The sequence below is a fragment of the Colossoma macropomum genome, unplaced genomic scaffold, assembly GCF_904425465.1.
Source record: "Colossoma macropomum unplaced genomic scaffold, Colossoma_macropomum, whole genome shotgun sequence".
Lineage (NCBI taxonomy): Eukaryota > Metazoa > Chordata > Actinopteri > Characiformes > Serrasalmidae > Colossoma > Colossoma macropomum.
This window is the reverse complement of record NW_023494793.1, coordinates 43,472,099-43,493,062: the sequence shown is the minus strand read 5'-3', so window position 1 is coordinate 43,493,062 and position 20,964 is coordinate 43,472,099. Positions and strand designations below refer to the sequence as shown.

The following is a 20,964-nucleotide window of genomic DNA, read 5'->3' as shown; positions in this document are numbered from 1 at the left end:
ATAACATTTTTTTTTCAGTTTTTTTTTATTTCAATTTGGGCTAAAAGATTGCTGAGGATACTGCTTGCATACATGTGACCACCAGTTTACACCTGAAGAGGAGAATTTTGGCAAAATGCAGAGGCACCAGAACATTCTAAGTAGAGAGAAAACAGATTTTGGTTCTCTGGACTTTGCAACATCAAAAACTGCCGTTTCTGAATGAACTAATACGTCTAGTATGTCTGTCTTTAAATGAATCTGGATTGAATGATTCAGAGAAATGTGTCATCAGGTCAGACTCAAATGACTTCCTTTCTAAATCTGCCTCGTCTTTTCTATTTCAAGAGTTAAAGCAAATTAAAACTGTGTGCAAATGAAAGCGAAACGCGTCTGAGGGAAAAACAATCTGAGTTCTCAATGCGTAACGCTGGTCTGAAATACCTGAGCATATGTTAGAGCCGCAGCCTCCTATAGCTCCGCACGGCAGGGACGACCGCACACGCTACAGCACAGACCACTGCTCTGCTCTCTAAACACACCTCCTGAGGCCTTTACAGCGCTTTACAGTGCAAAAGCACTAAAATCCTCGTTTATTTTACACTGCGCACTGTGGCTGATTAAAATATGAAATATGGACGTTCCGTTTTAGCAGCGCACAGACGTCAAGCATCACGAATAACAACTAAACACATGCAATCAATAAGTGGTGACAAACGCAGCATATTTCACACTCATGAATGCGAGAAAAGGTTAAAGGCGTCTATAAATGAACGACGCCTCTCCTCCAAGAACCACATCGGCCCTGAACGTCACTCAGCAGGATGTAGATGAATGTCTGCTGCTTAGTGCTTTCTTGGTGTGCTATATAAATAAAAAAACAACAAAAAGATGAAAGAAACCAAAAAACAGCATGAGCTATTCCACTGAGCTTCTTTAGCGGTATCACCAGATTTAGGCCCAGTCCCATTTCACCCTTCGCCCCTACCACTCAGCCCTTAGCCTTCTGTTTTGCGCATTCACGTCTAGGGGTAGGGGTGTCCCGATTCTTGTTGAGATAGAGGGGTAGGGCGAAGTGTTGGGGCTCCATGACCCTCCAAACAGAGGTTTTTCAGAGACTCACTCCAAACCGGCAAGACGGAGCACAAGAGACCAAAGAAACCCACAAATGTGAGAATTTTCTCTGTTAAAAATTACAATAATCACTGTATTATCTCAGTTTAATGTCGTTTCAGTGTATTATGGTCGTTTTCTTCATAACAAGCATAAAAAATCGCTAATAGCATGCTAATGTCTCGGTAGCTGGCTAACTAACTTTCCCGTTCCACCTTAAATAGTCCAGCAGTTCTGATGGCTGAAGCGCCAGATTGTAACTGCTGCACGTTTAAGGTGGAACAGGTAAATTCGAATGAGAATCTGGCGAATATCTAACTTCATCTTCATATCACTGAAGAATTAGGGGTGGGTGATAATAAATAATTACCCCCTCTTTGAAGATCATATGATGTCCTAAATGTAACTAAAGCCCAGCAGTGAGGAGCTGAACTTTACCCTCCTCTGCTGTCACTGCAGACTGGCAGGGTCGCCTACAGAGCAGCGCTAGTAGCTGTTAATAAAGTCATGCTCTAGAAAACTAGAACCAACAGAACATGCGGTTCTAGTCTTAGGTCTTTTTCCACCTGCTTGAGAGAATCTGGAATCATCACAATAACAAAAACAATTTAAATGTCTTTTGGATCATTTTATGCCACTCCGTGTTTACGTGTTAGCTCACTTGTGCTGAAATGAAAAAACTTTTCTATAAAAAAGTTTATATTTAACTTTGTTGAGGGTGAAAATTTGAACAAACACTCTTTCTATGAATGCTACAGCATAAATGCTAATAATCGTTAGCATTCTGACAAGCCTATGTCACTTTTGTGAACTCTTTATGAATTGTTACTTCTAAAAACATCAATCGACACGTCAAGATACCATCCTAGTGCACAGTGTGGTGCATTTATCGGTGATGTAACAGTGATTAGTGACTTTATCTCCATCTGGAAGAGTAAAGAATTTGCTAAAGTGTTGTTAGCTTCAGCTGCACGTGTCAGCACAGAGGAGAACAGCATGGACTACCTTTAAGTCCAGTTGGTACCAACCTGGATCAGATACCAAAAACTATAAAACTGGAGCATTCAGTACTGATGGCCAGTGGAAAAAGGCCCTGTTTCAGTTCTCTGGTGCTGAAGGTTTCAGTACTTTGTGCAGTAAAAACACTCATCATGTCTCAGTATCTGTTATAATCTGTATCTGTGGTTCTTTTTTATAAGGGCTTTCTGACGGTGTACATAATCTACAGCAACACCTCTGCCATCCATCACACGACTGAGGGCTTTTAGTTGTATTCAGAAGCTGTTTCTGTCACTCTGCTGAAATGATGAACGCATTTATCCACTGATCAGATCCTTCAGACGCCGAGGGCTCCACGCCAACACCTTCACCTCCGCTAACACCCTCCCCCACGGCCTCTCCCTGCACTCCACACAAACACCCAGCGCGCTCAGCCGGGATGTAATTCACAGATGAATAATGGATGTGTAGGGGTATAAAGCGTCCGTCTGTGTGTCTGTCTGTCTGTCTGTGCTCCTTTAACTAGGGCAGCTTCACTCGGACCCTGCTATCCGAGTCCCTTTACCAAACACTTCTGTTATTCCTTCACCGAGTGCAGTAGCCAAAGCTACTGGCCTCATTCTAAGAGCAATTACTGTCTTGTTTGCCGTAGAGATGGAAGAATCAATCGACTACAGAGTCGACAATTTTTGCTGTAAATATGTGATTCAAATTTTTCCAATGTAAATTAATGACCAGAATCGCCTACAGTGGATTTGATTTGAATCATAAGAGTTCAAATGTAAATTTGTGATCACAATTGTCCGATTACCACTGTAAATATTTGATCAGAATTGTCCGATTTCAAATGTAAATTTGTGAGTAGAATTGTGTATTTTCACTGTAAATATGTGATCAGAAATCATCTGATTTCCATTGTAAATATGTGATCGGAATCGTTGTATTTTCACTGTAAATATGTGATCAGAATCGTCCGATTTCTACTGTAAATATGTGATCAGAACAGTCTGATTCCCATTGTAAATATGTGATCAGAATCAGATTTTAAATGTAAATATGTGATCTGAATCGTCCGATTACCACTGTAAATACAGTGATCAGAATTGACCAATTTCCACTGTAAATATCTGATCAGAACTGTCTGATTTCTCATGTAAATTTGTGATCAGAATAGTTAGCTTTTCACTGTAAATATGTGACCAGAATCGTCAGATTTCAAATGTAAATATGTGATCAGAATCGTCCGATTTCCACTGTAAATATGTGATCAGAATGGAAATACTGTGATTTCAGCTGTAACAAAACCTGTTTGCAGTGGTGGAAGAAAAACAAACAACTGACAGCTTCTGCTGTAAATACATTATCAGAATCACCCAATTCTCACTGTAAACGTGATCAGAATCTGTTGATTTCAGCTGTAAAGATGAGATTGGAATCGTAGGATTTTCGCTGTACATAAGTGATCAAACTCAGCCTATTTTCATTGCAAATGTGATCAGAATTGATCAATTTCCTCTTTAAATGTGTGATTAGAGACAGATGAAACAAAACAAATGCAGTTTGCAATGTCTGTAAATGTCCTGTGGGGGAAGCAAAGCGCAGAACACAGAACTTACAACTAACTTGATTAGACACTCAATGGTGCATCACCTGAATGAATACAGAGCAAATCAGAAGGTAGCGCAGCCAGGGGCGATGGACCACCGGTAATGGTGGACCTGATTAACCAGGGCCTGCCTCGAGATAGCCTCGCAAATAAACTGATTTTGGCTTCCAGTATTGCTCATTTAATACTTACTGTTATTAAAGAAATAAATACTAATTTCAATCATTTCTGCTTATCTGTGTGTTGTTTTCCTTTATCTGCTTCTCTGCCTGCTTCCTGCCTCCCCCCACCCCCACCCCCCCCACCCCCACCTCCACCTCAAAAGTGGTTCAATACTCCGGTGGGCAATTCTATTGTGTAAGTAACACAGCTAAACAGAGCAGTCAGCAGCTTTTGTCAATTCCGAAACCAAAATAAAACCAAAATCAGGATTTTCGAAGCAAGAAGTGCTAAGAGTGAGAGAGAAAGCTAAAGAGGGCAGGAAACTGCTGACAAGTGTCTTTCTGAAAACAGGTGAGCCTAAAGTGTTGCAGTAAAGTAAGCCAGCTTGTCTTTCAGATCAAGCACAAGCTGATAAAGAAGCAGGATTTGATTCAATGTAGCTAGTAAGCACTTTATTAATAGTCAGAGTTGTAAGTAACGAATTACATTTACTCTCATTACTGTAATTGAGTAGTTTTCCCTGTAACGGTACTTTTTGGAGTAGAATTAAATCACAGTACTTTTACTCTACTCGAGTTCATTTTTTTGCTTCGCTGCTTTAATTTTCGTAACGTTACAGAGTAAAAATAAATGATGAGTATGAATGTACGTATCAGCTCAGAAACAATACGAGCGAATCAAAAAACAGCAGCTCCGGCAGGAAAAACACTACAGAGATGTCCAGTTTAGTGGAGAAGGACAGACAAGAACTGAACCAGCACACACGACGAACAGATCGCGTCCAAACGGCCTTATTATCAGCGGCCGAACACGAAACCTGCTGAGATCCGCTCTCACAGCTCCACTCCAGCCTGAGGCAGCGTTAGCCGAGCCAGCTGATCCGAGCTGAACCGGTACCGAGTTCACAGGTTTCTTCTTTCTTTTATGATGTTTCTGTTCGTTAAACTTGAAATCTGTTGCGTATATTTTATTACAGCAGAAATACGAAAAAGTAACTAAGTAACTCGAGTACTTAAGCCGTTTTTCAGCAAACTACTTATTTACTCTTACTTGAGTAATTTTATTTATTAATACTTTTACTTGTATTTGAGTAAATTAACAGTAACAGTAATTGTACTTGAGTAGGGATTTTCAGTACTCTTTACACCCCTGTTAACAGTTAATGAACCCGGCATCAGTGCAGGCCACAGTTCAGAGACGTCTCCGACCGTCTAATCAGGCACATATTGGCCAATACTAATTACAGAAAATCATAAATCGGCCTCAGAAAACACCGAATGTCCAGCGCTCGTGTGGCCCACAGAGCGTACACAGTGAGCATGTTGCTGTAAATTGGGAGATCGAGGGGGTGGGGTTGTGTGTGTGTAGGAGTCCATAAATAATGCAGCAGGTGGGGGAGGAGGTTTCTGCTGGTCTTTTAGCAATCCCTGACCTTGGGCTCCAAGGGAGGAAACCCCGCCCACTCCTGCTTTAATCACAGACAGTAACGACAGACAGGCTGGATCCATATATCAGCCCTAAAACCACCAAACTGAATGAATAGCAGGACAACAACAACAACAACAACAGCTCAAGACTTTTACAGACACCTAACAACGTCTTTCTCCATCTGACTGCATTTTAAACACTGAATGTCTTTATTCACCTTATTACTCCACCTGATTTATGACCTTTGCATCTTAAACGTTATCTGCTCTACGCACCTGTACCAACCCAAAATCATTATATATAATATAACGTATAAATCACGCTTTTAACATAAAGTGTTTTCTGATTCTGGTTTTGAACAGTGGCGGAGGGTATAGGGCAGACAGATGGATTAAACGGCTCAGTGTGAACTGAGATCAGAACATGTTTGATCAGAACAAGCTGCTGGTGTTAATTACACTACCTGCTTCCACAGCAGGACACATACTGCTCTCAAACTGTGGCCTCCCACACGCTACAACGAGAGATCCACTCAGCTTCAAACAGAAAAACACTTTTACTGAGGCTCACTGATGAGTTCACTGATCAAGCCTTTCTTACATAAACAGAAAGCACAAAGAACAACATCATACCATAGTGAACCTGAGCTAACGCCTACACAAGACTCTATCACCAGCTAGATCCATCCCTAGTTAATCCCATCAGCAGCTAACGCAATCACCAGCTAATTCAATCACCAGCTGACCCCAACACCTGCTAAACCCATCAGCAGCTAGCTACAACACCAGCAAACATCAACACCAGCCTAACCCAACACCAGCTAAACCCATCACCAGTAAGCCCCATCACTAGCTAACTCAATCACTAGCTGACCCCAACACCTGTAAACCCAACACCAGCTAAACCCATCACCAGTAAGCCCCATCACTAGCTAACTCAATCACTAGCTGACCCCAACACCTGCTAAACCCAACACCAGCTAAACCCATCACCAGTAAGCCCCATCACTAGCTAACTCAATCACTAGCTGACCCCAACACCTGCTAAACCCATCAGCAGCTAGCTACAACACCAACAAACATCAACACCAGCCAAACCCATCACCAGGTAAACCCAACACCAGCCAAACCCATCACCAGCCAAACCCATCACCAGGTAAACCCAACACCAGCCAAACCCAACACCAGCTAAACCCAACACCAGCCAAACCCATCACCAGCTAAACCCATCACCAGCTAAACCCAACACCAGCTAAACCCAACACCAGCTAAACCCAACACTAGCTGACCCCAACACCTGCTAAACCCATCAGCAGCTAGCTACAACACCAGCAAACACAACACCAGCCAAACCCATCACCAGCTAAACCCAACACCAGCTAAACCCAACACCAGCTAAACCATCACCAGCTAAACCCAACACCAGCCAAATCCCATCACCAGCTAAACCCAACACCAGCCAAACCCAACACAAGCTAAACCCAACACCAGCCAAACCCATCACCAGCCAAACCCAACACCAGCCAAACCCATCACCAGTAAGCCCCATCACTAGCTAACTCAATCACTAGCTAACCAACATCAGCTAATACCATCACCTGCTAAATCCATCACCAGCTATCCTCAACTTTAGCTAACCCCAACTTGCTTGGTCGTGCTGGTCAGGTTGGCTGGCAGGGCAGCTAAAACTCTAATCACTCTAGTCAAACTCTAATGAAACCATAGCCTGTCCTGGTGAAGCAGCCTAGCTGGTCTAACAGCTAAACCAGCTTAACCAGCTTGAGCTGACCAAAGCTTTTATTCAGCAGGGCAGCTAAGATCACACTAACTAACCCCAAATACTAATATTATCTAACCCCAACACCAATGAACCCCAACAATAACTAAACCCAATAACTCACCCCAAAGCTCAGCACCAATAAACCCCAACACTAACTAACCCCAGCAGCTAACCCCAAAACTAACATTATCAAACCTCAATACTAACAATATCAAACCCCAATACTAACTAAACCAACAGCTAACCCCAATACTAACATTATCAAACCACAACACTAATTAACCCAGAAGCTAACCTCAATACTAACAATGCTGAACCCCAACACCAGCAAACCCCAACACTAACTAACCACAAGAGCTTACCTCAGTGCTACCACTATCTAACCCCAACACCAGCAAACCCCAACACTAACTAACCCCTATAGGTAACCTCAATACTAACAATATCAAACCCCAACACCAGCAAACCCCAACACTAACTAACCCCTATAGGTAACCTCAATACTAACATTATCAAACACCAACACCAGCAAACCCCAACACTAACTAACCCCGATAGGTAACCTCAATACTAACATTATCAAACCCCAACACCAGCAAACCCCAACACTAACTAACCCCCGATAGGTAACCTCAATACTAACACCAGCAAACCCCAACACTAACTTACCCCGATAGGTAACCTCAATACTAACAATATCAAACCCCGACACCAGCAAACCCCAACACTAACTAACCCCTATAGGTAACCTCAATACTAACAATATCAAACCCCGACACCAGCAAACCCCAACACTAACTAACCCCCGATAGGTAACCTCAATACTAACATTATCAAACCCCAACACTAACTAACCCCGATAGGTAACCTCAATACTAACATTATCAAACCCCAACACTAACTAACCCCGATAGGTAACCTCAATACTAACAATATCAAACCCCAACACTAGGAAACCCCAACACTAACTAGCCCTAATAGCCAACATCAATGCTAACATTATCTAACCCCAAACATCAGTAAACCCCAGCTAACTACAACACTAGCTTACCATAACAATGAACCCAAACACCAACTAAGCCAACCCTGTTTCTCTTTATGAAAACAAAAAAAAATAACATCAACAACAAAGTTTTACAGATATAGTATGTATGGACAATGTGACTGAGCTGGACACATTATCGCTATCTATCACTGCTCTGTCTGCAAATCTCTTGGCACAGTAATGTCCAGAGCAATTCTGCTGGAGAGGGAGGTATAAATAGATGGAGAGAGAGTGAGAGAGAGAAAGAGAGAGAGAGAGAAAATAGAAGATCGCACTGCCAGTTCCCCTCTAATTAAAAGTGCTGGGATATGAAGGCTTCAGTGCAGATTAAACACAAGGTCCTGTGTCCAGTAAAGACATCATCTCTTAATTACTCTCCTCAGTTGGGCACTGATTGACGAACCTTTGGCGTCGGGCCACAGATTCAGGAAGGTTCGTTTTAGGTGCTGCATTTCTACATGAATGCTTTTGCTGCGTTGCCAAAAGCAAAACACTGCACACTGGCATTAGACCTGCAGAGAAATGCAGACGCGCTTAATTATTTAGAAAATAATGTCCAGGGTTTACTAGACTCCAGCCCACATGTTTAGACTGAATTTAAGGCCCTCAGGTCTGAAATGTGATCATGATATACACAGATCAGGCATAACATTCTGACCACCTCCTTGTTTCTACGCTCATCGTCCATTTTATCACCACTTACTATATAGGTGCACTTTGTAGTTCTGCAGTTACAGACTGTAGTCCATCTGTTTCTCTGATACTTTGTTAGCCCCCTTTTACCCTGTTCTTCAGTGGTCAGGACCCCCATGGACCCTCACAGAGCAGGTACTATTTGGGTGGTGGATCATTCTCAGCACTGCAGTAACACTGACGTGGTGGCGGTGTGTTAGTGTGTGTGAACCTGAGCTAACGCCTACACAAGACCCTATCACCAGCTAGATCCATCCCTAGTTAATCCCATCAGCAGATGTAAGAAAGATGTAAACACCAGCAGAAAAATCACACTGACCTTGACATCTCTACATTCTGCATGCAGGATCACTATGTAGGATCACTATGTAGGATCACTATGTAGGATCACTGCAGGATCACTATGCAGGATCACTATGCAGGATCACTGCAGGATCACTATGTAGGATCACTATGCAGGATCACTATGTAGGATCACTATGTAGGATCACTGCAGGATCACTATGCAGGATCACTATGTAGGATCACTGCAGGATCACTATGCAGGATCACTATGTAGGATCACTATGTAGGATCACTGCAGGATCAATATGCAGGATCACTATGTAGGATCACTATGTAGGATCACTATGTAGGATCACTATGCAGGATCACTATGCAGGATCACTATGTAGGATCACTATGCAGGATCACTATGTAGGATCACTGCAGGATCACTATGTAGGATCACTATGCAGGATCACTATGTAGGATCACTATGTAGGATCACTGCAGGATCACTATGCAGGATCACTATGTAGGATCACTATGTAGGATCAATATGCAGGATCACTATGTAGGATCACTATGTAGGATCACTATGTAGGATCACTATGCAGGATCACTATGCAGGATCACTATGCAGGATCACTATGTAGGATCACTATGCAGGATCACTATGCAGGATCACTATGTAGGATCACTATGCAGGATCACTATGTAGGATCACTATGTAGGATCACTATGTAGGATCACTATGCAGGATCACTGGCTCTATCTTCATATGAGATTAGAATAAGGAATAACTACAGCTCACACGCTCTTTCATCTACAGTCCTTCAGAGCATGTATAAAAGTTTCAGACAGCCTGCAGGGACTCCAGACTCCTGTCTGCTTTTCTGAGAGGATGAACTCAGGCAGAAAAACGAGAGGAAGAGGTAGAAGTGGGGAAGACAGTGGAGGCAGAAATACTGGAGGTTACAAAGAGCCACACACTGAAAAAAATATTGTTTGACTTATATGTCAACATTACTTGTGGTTGTTATCCTGGGTCTGACTCTGACACGGGCTCTGTCTCTGATACCTCTTCTGACTCTGACTCTGATTCTCATTCTGACTCTGGTTCTGACTCTGACACGGATTCTGTCTCTGATACCTCTTCTGAATGACAATGATTCTCATTCAGACTCTGATTCTCATTTTCATTCTGACTGATTCTGACTACGATTCTCACTCTGGGTCTGATTCTGCCTCTGACTGATTCTCACTCTGGGTCTGATTCTCACTCTGATTCTGATTTTCATTCTGACTCTGATTCTATTTCTTATTCTGAATCTGACTCAGACTCTGATTCTGAGTCTGACCCTGATTCTGACTTGGATTCAGACTGTCTCTGACTCTGATTCTCTCACTGGGTCTGATGCCATTCTGACTCTGATCCTAATTCTTATTCTCTGATTCTGACTCTGATTGCGACTCTGAATCTGACTGTAGCTCTCATTCCTTTTCTAAACTGATTCACTCTCACTTTGACACTGATTCTAACTTCAATTCTCACTCTGAGCCTGATTGTGAGTCGAATGGTGAGCCTGATTCTGATCCTCGTTCTTACTCTGATTCCGATTCCGATTCCGATTCTAAATCAGACTGTGATTCCTGTTTCGATTCTAACTCTGTTTCTGATCCTGGTTCTAAATCTGTCTTTAAATCCGACTGTGATTCTGACTGGGAGTCTGAGTCTGATTCTGACTCTGATTCTGCTCTTTGCCGTGTCCCGCTGCGAGCATGGAAACTCCAGTTTGTCTGTTCGAGGTGAGGCGAGGGGGAGAGGGCTGTAATAACATCTTAAATTGCCTCCCCGGGGCAACAGAACGCTCTCAGAATATCAAATCCCGTCTGTGAGAGTCGCGCGGAGACGGACAGAGACTCTTCATAAACCCGGCTGCAGTAACGAGTCTTTCATCGGGGGTTTATTCAACAGAATCATAATAAAATCATCAGCGCTGATCCCAGCAGACTCAGACACCGCAGCCTCAGCTGGAGTAAGCGTTTTATATCCACCCAAATCAGGTTAGTCCTGTTAGTCCTGTGAAAGTAAATATGAAGTCCAGGCTGCTGTAATAAGCCTCGGCGTATTACACTCCGCTCGGTTTCTCCGCTCCTCTCTCCTCATCCCTCCACCCGGCTCATCTCCAGCCTGCTCTGACTGCACACCGACATGAAAGAGCTGTTTGGGGGCAGTGGTGAGGGGGTGGTCGGGAGGGTCTGCGCCAGCACTATGGAGATTTAAACATGATTTTGGGGGTGGGGTGGGCGTCTGAGGCTTCAAAGCATAACTGGGTTCAGCACTGTAGCGTCAGAAATACTGTTACAGCATGATTAGTCTAACTTACAGACTGTTAATCAAGGGCCCACATTATGGAAAACTGAGTATTTCAAATGGAGGAAGTTCAATGGTTCTATACAGAACCACAGGTTCATGCGTAGATGTTTCGTTTTGCAGTGAAATGGTTCTTCAGATTAATGGACAATGTGCTGTCGATGACTCTATATAGAAGAATCACAGATATTCTTCCTGTTAGCTCTTGTTACCTCTTACTAGGTCAGGGGTCGCAACCTAACTTTTGCTTTTATTTGTTTTTAATTCTTTATATTGTTAATTTTTGTGAAGGATAGAGTTTATATTTATATCTTATCTTTTACTTTCAGTATTATATATATTGTCTATACAGTAACAAATAAACTGTAAAAACCTTCTTAAGTAATTAACAAGGTTAATTACGTACTCGTTAATTCTCTTCTTTTACTTCTTTTCTTGAGTGCCCTGCTGTCCCTCTGCTGCTGTAGCACTGAGATTTTTTTATCTTTTCTATTCTTTTCTTAAACATTAGGAAAAGCCATTTTGTTCTTTCAACAAAAATCAGTCCACCTTGGGAACCACAATATTTTATGTCCATTTTACCATCCTGGCTGTAAATATGTCTCAGTAAGTGTTAATGTGCTATTATAGGCATAAAAATACAATATAAACGAAAACGCAGACTTACTTTGCTCTGCTTTAAGCTTTAGCTCAGCTATAGCCGCTTTTCTCGCATCTCCAGCAGGAAACTTTTCTAAAAGTAGAACAGTTTCTTGTAAAACGTCTCTCAGTGTTCGACTTTTTACGAGGCTGAAGTCGCTTCTCATTCGCCAGCTTCAATTTCCCATTCCACCTTAAATGGTCTCTGAGGCGCCAGAATGTAACTGCTGCATCATTTAAGGTGGAACAGAAAAATAAGAACTAGAAGCTGGCGAGTGAGAAACTGACTTCAGCTCCGTGACTTTTTAGTCAGTTTCTCACTGCAGATTAAATTTCATTCCACTTCATTTTCGTCCCATAGCGCCCGCTTTGACTGAAGGTTGTATGACACTGAGGGTGCTGCATGGAAGCCGTCTTCACATAGGAGATCGCGGATGTTCTTCATGGGTTGCACGTTCCCTCTTCCAGTGGGATTCTTGACGGTGCCAGATCCATGATAATTTGGTCGAGCCATATCTTCTTTTGTGCCCATGGTTCTATCTTCCAGGTGCATGGTCGCAGTCTCAAAAGTGCTCCATACGGCAGGCGGAAATCACTGGTATCTCACAGGCACCACAGACGACTCCCTGATTGCCATAAAAGACTTTCCTCCTAATCACGTTGCAGATTAAACGTATCGGGAAACCAGCTGGAGTGATTATAAACGCAAATAAGTCCATCGTCTCCAAATTATCGATGTTAGTCTTAAATCTCTCTCTTTGCCGTTTCGTTAGCTACTAGCTAGGCGAGACTGTTGTCTGTGTTGCTATGGTGACCAGCAGTCTGCGCTGATCTTCAGGGTTAAAAGGTGAATTAGCAGTTCTACATTAACTCCAGAGTTTAAGACCATTTATTGTTAAACTGTGTTGAACGATCAGCAGAGCTTTATTTTACTGTAAAGGAGGATTATTTTATTTTTACCTACAAATCTGATTCTGCTGTGGAGCCACAACAGGGCAGTAAAAGAGCCTCAGGCGGCCCCATAGCTGCATGTTGCCGACCCCTGCAATAGTGTCACTCATCATTAGCCCTTAGCCATATTAGCATTCGGAGGCTCCCAAACTTTTGCATACAACTGTATGGCTGAGAAGCGCTCCACATTTGCTGTCATTGATAATGATTCTCAACCAATCAGAGTGCAGCTTCACCTGTAACTGCTGTATAAACTTAGTGCATGTATGAGGTGTTGTGTAACACGGGTTGCACAGACTAGTCGACTTGTCAGCTTTACTGCCCGGTGATGACGCTTTAAGCTCGATGTTGACTGGCCACTAATCATGTGATTATCACACCAACAACATGGACACCTTAGAGAAGACAGCAGGTGAGGAGCCTGGAGATTTCAGGGTTCCCTGAAGGAAAGCAATGCGATCCAGGGCTCATTGGAAAGGGCACATCATGCTCTACTGACCTGTGGAGTTTGGCTTCATTCTATCTCCACTGATCTACAGAGCTTCAAGGATCCAATGTTGAACGTCATCATCTCCAGTTTCTCAAAGACTACAGTAAAAAGTCATGTGCTGTTGGAGAGGGAGCATAATGTCAGTTACTCTTATTGTTGTCATTACGGCGGTCTAAATCGGAGATTTGGGAGATTTCAGGGTCCGTATCTCTGGTTCCCTGAAGGCTAGAAATGCCATCCAGGGCTCAACTGAAAGATCACATCAACCTCTACTGACCTGTCTGGGTTTGTTCTATCATTTCTCTGCCAATCTAGAGTGCTTCAGAAATAAGATATTGAATGTGCTCTAAATTTATGTAGCTCTACTGCAGACGGGCATCCCAGCAACGCCACCTAGGGTGCGCCTAAGCCGGACACAAATTTGCAAGATTCCAGGGTCCGTATCGCTGGTTCCCTGAAGGCTAGCAATGCCATCCAGGGCTCAATCGAAAGATCATGTCAACCTCTACTGACCCGGAGTCTGGCTTTGTTCTATCATTTCTCTGCCAATCTAGAGTGCTCAAAAAATCTGATACTGAATGCGCTCTAAATTTCTTTGCCTCTCTGCTGCAGACGGGCATCCTAGCAATGCCACCTAGGGTGCACCTAAGTCGGATACAAATTTGGGAGTTTCCAGGGTCTGCATCTTCGGTTCCCTGAAGGTTAGCAATGCCATCCAGGGCTCAACTGAAAGATCACATCAACCTCTATTGACCCGTGAGGTCTGGCTTTGTTCTAGCATTTCTCTGCCAATCTAGAATGCTTCAGAAATAAGATATTGAATGCGCTCTAAATTTCTGTAGCTCTGCTGCAGATGGGCAATGCCACCTAGGGTGCGCCCAAGTCAGATACAAATCTGTGAGATTCCAGGGTCCGTATCTCCGGCTCCCTGAAGGCTAGCAATGCCATCCAGGGCTCACTCAAAAGATCATGCCAACCTCTACTGACCTGGAGTCTTTGTTCTAACATTTCTCTGCCAGTCTAGAGTGCTCCAAAAATCAGATACTGAATGCGCTCTAAATTTCTCTGGCTCTCTGTTGCAGACGAGCAGCTCTGCAATGCCGTCTAGGGTGCCCCTATATCGGATACAAATTTGGGAGTTTCCAGGGTCTGTATCTACGGTTCCCTGAGGGATAGCGATGCCATCCAGAGCTCACTGGAAAGGCCACATCACGCCCTACTGATTTGTGGAGTCTGGCTTTGTCATGGATTTTTAAAGTTGCTTGTTACAAAACATTTGCTTCTCCTGCGGTTTTATTCATGGTGTCATCAGCGACGTTGAGTCGACTTTCATCACATAACTGTCGACTTTAAAAACTCTGAAGTCATGTAACCCCAGTGTGTGATATGTATGAATGTGTTGATGTTATATTTCTGTCCCTCAGAGCAGCAGGTTAGTCCACAGGGAGGAGATACACTTATTCTCTTTCTCCCAAAAGCCTCTCCATCTCCTCACACTAACCACACACAACCAGCTCCTACTGCTCCATTCACACCTCACACACACACACACACACAACACACACACTTACACAAACACACACAAACGAAACGGCGAGGTCAAAGAAGCGCTCACACACACACACACACACACACACACACACACACACTGCAGACAGAGCTGTAGCAGAAGCAGTGAGTGGAAAAGACATCTCTACTACGGCCTGACAGGAGCACACCTCCAACCTCCTGAGAGCTGTCAGAGCTCGGCAGAGGACACATCACGAGTTTCAGCGCACTGTATGTGTATTTTATAGGTGAACACACTGTACACCCACATATTTTACTCCCTGATGTGTGTTACCTTTCAATAACACATTAACAGCGTAAACAGCAGCCTTATTTCTAATGAACTACTACAAATTATTCAGAAAACACTACGAATTATTCAGTATCTACTACGAAACTGATGTGTTTGTTCTGTATTAGAGCTGCACAACATGGTAAATACTAAATAAGTCATAGTAAATAGTAAATAGTCATAGTAAATTCTGAATAATTTATAGTAGTTGCTGAATAATTCACAGTAGAGACTGAAGAGTTCAGGGAAGTATGAATAATTTGTAGTAGATGCTAAATAATTCATGGTAGTTATTGAATAATTTATAGTAGTTAATGAATATTTCACAGCAGATACTGAATAATTCAGGGAGGTATGAATAACTTGTAGTAGATACTAAATATTCATATTAGTTACTGAATAATTCATAGTACATACTAAATAATTTGTAGTAGATACTGAATAATTCATAGTAGATGCTAAAAAATTCATAGTAGATACTGAATAGCTCATACTGGATACTGAATAATGCAGAGTTGATACTGAATAATTCAGGGAGGTATGAATAATCTTTTGAATATACTGAATAATCATATTAGTTACTGAATAATTCATAGTAGATGCTGAATAATTCATACTGGATGTTGAATAATTCATAGTAGATCCTGAATAATCTATTGTAGATACTGAATAATTCATATTAGATACTGAATAATTCATACTGGATACTGAATAATGCAGAGTTGATACTGAATAATTCATAGTAGATACTGAATAATTCATAGTAGATACTGAATAAGGCACAGCAGTTACTGAATGATTCACAGCAGTTACTGTAGTTTGTTATTCATTTCTGCAATATCAACTTCTGCAATACTGATATCACATGCAAATGAGTCTCTAATCAATCACAGCGTGCGCATCCTGACCCAAACGTACCGTTCTCTCTCCACTCCATACAGTCCATATATGGAAACTAAACTGCACAGACAGCCTGTTTTGAATTCACTCCTTTTGTGATATCAAGACAAATAACATATTTACACAAATCCCCCTATTCAGCCTTCACACTGAAGTTATAAGGAGTGTTTCAGCCCAGCCTGCTTTCTGAATAAGGAGCAGCACAGGGCAGCCAATCAGAACAGAGCTCATCTGCATATCTCAGCTTTAAAGGTAACAGAACAGTATCAAAAACACTGTAAGAGATAGAGAGATTTTGGAAAATGATCAGGTAGAAATGAATTCCGGCTCTTGCTGATACATGAACATGTACTAACTTCATACGTGGACATCAGGGGGAAGAATACAGGAGGAATGTAGAATACAGGCCCTTTAATACGGCACACTGTAAGGCATGACACGATAACAGCACGCAGCTGTGTTTTCACAACACTTGTGTTCAGTCCACACTGTGCAGCCCTAATATGAAGATCTGAGCACAACGAGCTGAAGTGTGGACCCCCATACAGACCCCCACACACAAGTTTATGAACCACAATTCGGAGCCAAACATCGCGCAGACGAGAAGCACCGAGCGCTGAGACACGGCCGAGCTGCCGTTTAACACCGAGCAGAACCTTCACCCTCCTCTCACACACACCTTCACACCTCCAGCCTCTCTGTGATAAAGAGCACCAAGTTCAGCTAGAAAAGCTAATGAGGATAATAAACAAATGATTACTATGCGCAAACGTTTCATGATGAATAGAGAATTATAATTAACCCTCCATTTTTTATGTTTTTTCTTTTTTGGACAACCCCCATAAACTATATACATATTCATATTTATTATAGTTTTTATTCTTATCCTTTTAATAACACTTTCGAATGTACAATTCCTTCCAGAAAGCTTTGTGTGTTGTTTTTATTGTCTATATTCCACTAAACAGTCCCTCCAGTCACAGTCGTATGCAAAAGTCCGAACACCCCAGTCAAATGACCTGTTTTGTTGATTTTCTGAGAATAAGTCAGAATAAGTAACGTTCTTAAATACCACTTAAGTTTGGTATTTTTCTGCTAATTCTATTGCACTATTTCTATTTATTTGTTCAACATATTGCAAAAAAAATACATACATACATACATCATCTAAACCGCTTATCCTTCTGGGTCGCGGTGGGGGGCTGGAGCCTATCCCAGCTGTCATTGGGCGGAGGGCAGGATACACCCTGGACAGGTCGCCAATCCATCGCAGGGCGCAAAAAAAATATATATATATAAAATTTTGTGCTCTATAAGTTTAAATTTTTCCAACAGCAAATAAACTCAGAAAATCAACAAAGCATGTAATTTGTCCAGGGGCGCCCAAACTTTTGACTGTGCATCTGTGCATTCAGTGTATTTTAAGTCACACCAGAACAATCTAATCTAAATGGTGCTGAAATTTTGTTGTGAGGTCACAAATATTCCTCCCGTTAGCGAACAGTATAAAACACACAGCTCTGTCATTCATCAACAGCCATCAGCCACATTAGCATTCTTGCCTGGATCGTCCATTAAAGCACCAAAAACAGCGTCACGACTGACCAACACTCTTAATAAAGATGGTTCTTCAAGTGTTCTTTAGCAAAGAGAATGGTTCTATTTAGAACCATGAGTTCTACACAGAACCAATTCCTGCTTAAAATTTTCTTTGCATGGTGAAACGGGTCTTCATACTGAAGGAGAATGTGTTGTATATGGTTCTATATAGGACCAACATAGGTCCTGCTATTGTTATTGTACTGCTATTGACATCGTCACAATTGAAGAACCCTTTTCTGGTGCTGTATAGAACCATATACAACACATTCTCCATCAATGAGAAGAACAATTTCACCCTGCAAAGGATGAGTTAAGCATTAAAAGGTTCTAAACGGAACCACTCTCTTTACTAAAGAACCCTTGAAGAATCTTTTTTAAGAGGGTACATTCACTACAGCTAAAGATCCACCCCCAGCCATGCCCCCATCCCCACCCCCAGCTCCGCCCCCTGCCAGGCTGCAGCGTGGAGCTGGACAGTGCAGTGAGACACAACATTTCTGGAATGTTCTCTATAAATAGCGGCGGTTATTCCTGGCTGAGCCGGCGTGGTTCGGCCGCTCAGGGGGGTCTGCTTACCTTCTACGGAGGGCGCCTGGTCCTGCGCTGCATACAGCATCTCTTTAAACGCCTGAAAGAGAAAACAAACAGTCAGCGATGCGGGATTTTCACTGGACAAAGGGCCTTTAGCATTACTCCCAAAGCAGGACATGATATATATGATATATACACGCACTGACTGTATATATGATATTTATGATACATACACTTACTGACTGTATATATAACATATAATATATACACTCACTGACTGTATATATGATATTTATGATACATACACTTACTGACTGTATATATAACATATAATATATACACTCACTGACTGTATATATAACATATAATATATACACTCACTGACTTTATATATGACATATATAATATATACACGCACTGACTGTATATATGATATATTTGATACATACACTCACTGACTGTGTACATGATATATATGATATATACACGCACTGACTGTATATATAATATATATGATACATACACTCACTGACTGTATATATATCATATAATATATACACTCACTGACTGTATATATGATATATATTATATATACACTCACTGACTGTACATATTTGATATATGATATATACACTCACTAACTATATATATGATACATATGATATACACTCACTGACTGCATATATGATATACACTACATACACACTGATTGACTGTTTATATGATATATATGATACCTAAACTCAATGACCGTACATATGATATATATGACATAAACACTTATTGACTGTGTATATAGTATATATGATACATTTACTGACTGTATATATGATATATATGATACCTAAACTCAATGACCGTACATATGATATATATGACATAAACACTTATTGACTGTGTATATAGTATATATGACACATTTACTGACTGTATATATGATATATATGATACATACTCTCATTGCCGGTATACCTGATATATAACGCTGCTGTCGGAACAAAACCTAGTATCTTCATTTTTTCATCTTTTTTCAGTTTTTGATATCATTTGAAAATGCCTTTTGTTCTTTACATGGTGTGTAAATTTCATGATGAATGGACCAAAAGAAGCGTCCCAGAATTACTTGGAAAAAATTCTGGTTCCATTGACTTACATTAAAAGTAAAGCAGGTTTTTTCCTTCTCCTGTAAAGTTACCATTTTGGAGATACGAGGTTTGACTTCGACAGCAGCGATATGATATATATACTCAATATATATACAATATATATGATATATACATCATTTGACCAAAAGTGCCCAAACTTTTGCTGTAACAGTAGTTATAACAAAATGCCGTGTTTTAAATGGAAACAAATCTTTTAAATTTGAGCAAGTAAGACAAAAGTGACCAATCACGGTTAAACTCTTTATTCTGTATTCGTATCGCTCTTGCTGTGTTACTGTTCTGCTACCCGGAGTCGACCAGAGGAGGACGGGTTGCTCTTTTGAGTCTTGGTTCCTCTCAACGTTTCTTCCTGGGCTTGTTAATCTGACAAAGTGAAGGGGTGGTGCTGAGTCAGCACACTGCTACCGCCAGAGAAGGTCATTAAAGATTTAGCAGATGAGAGCAGCCATGCGTCACTTCCCTGTCGTCCAAACGACCACGCCCCCTTTCGGGTTAAAACGAACCCGGTCGGAGCGACAGCGCCAAATTGGAAATACTAGTGGCACCATGCCGAAAAGCTGCTGTGTCGCATTTTGCATGTCTAACAATAAAAACCCAGTTTCTGATTTCTTTACTTCCCCGAAGAGTGAAGGACAGAAAAAGGAGAGATCTGTGATCTTCATCACAGCTGAGTTAATGACGTTAAAGTCAACAGTTATAATGTTGAAATTTAAAGTAGTGAATATTGATGCTGCATTAAAGGGGCAGCACATAGAACACAATGAAAAGCCAGGAAATCCCAATTTAATGTGAACCTGTAACAAAAGTGTTAAGTAAACTAACTGCCAGCTTGCTTTTTTTCCCTAGATCAGCGGTCAGCTGCATGCGGCTCTTTTACTGCCCTGTTGTGGCTCCACAGCAGAATCAGATTTGTAGGTAAAAATAAAATAATCCTCCTTTACAGTAAAATAAAGCTCTGCTGATCGTTCAACACAGTTTAACAATAAATGGTCTTAAACTCTGGAGTTAATGTAGAACTGCTAATTCACCCTTTAACCCTGAAGATCAGCGCAGACTGCTGGTCACCATAGCAACACAGACAAAAATCTCACCTAGCTAGTAGCTAACGAAACGGCAAAGAGAGAGATTTAAGATGAACATCGATAATTCAGAGAGGAATGGACTTTTATAATCACTCCAGCTGGTTTCCTGATACGTTTAATCTGCAGTGAGAAACTGTCAAACACTAAAAAGTCATGAAGCTGAAGTCACTTTCTTGTTCAAATTTTCCCGTTCCACCTTAAATGGTGCAGCCGTTATGTTCTGCCGCCTCAGGCACCATTTAAGGTGGAAAAGGAAAATCAGAACAAGAAGCTGGCGAATGAGAAGCGACTTCAGCCATTGTAAAAAGTCAAACATTAAGA

The 20,964-nt window shown here is 41.6% G+C and overlaps 1 protein-coding gene across 2 annotated transcripts in view; it reads right to left on the bottom strand.

The window, feature by feature from the left end:
- xpr1a (xenotropic and polytropic retrovirus receptor 1a) overlaps positions 1 to 20,964 on the bottom strand; it is a 141,404-nt gene that overhangs the window by 105,060 nt on the left and 15,380 nt on the right. For both annotated transcript variants that reach the window (XM_036579623.1, XM_036579622.1), the window contains exon 2: positions 18,441 to 18,492. In XM_036579623.1, coding sequence (XP_036435516.1) covers positions 18,441 to 18,492 — 52 coding nt within the window. The remainder of the gene's footprint in view (positions 1 to 18,440; positions 18,493 to 20,964) is intronic.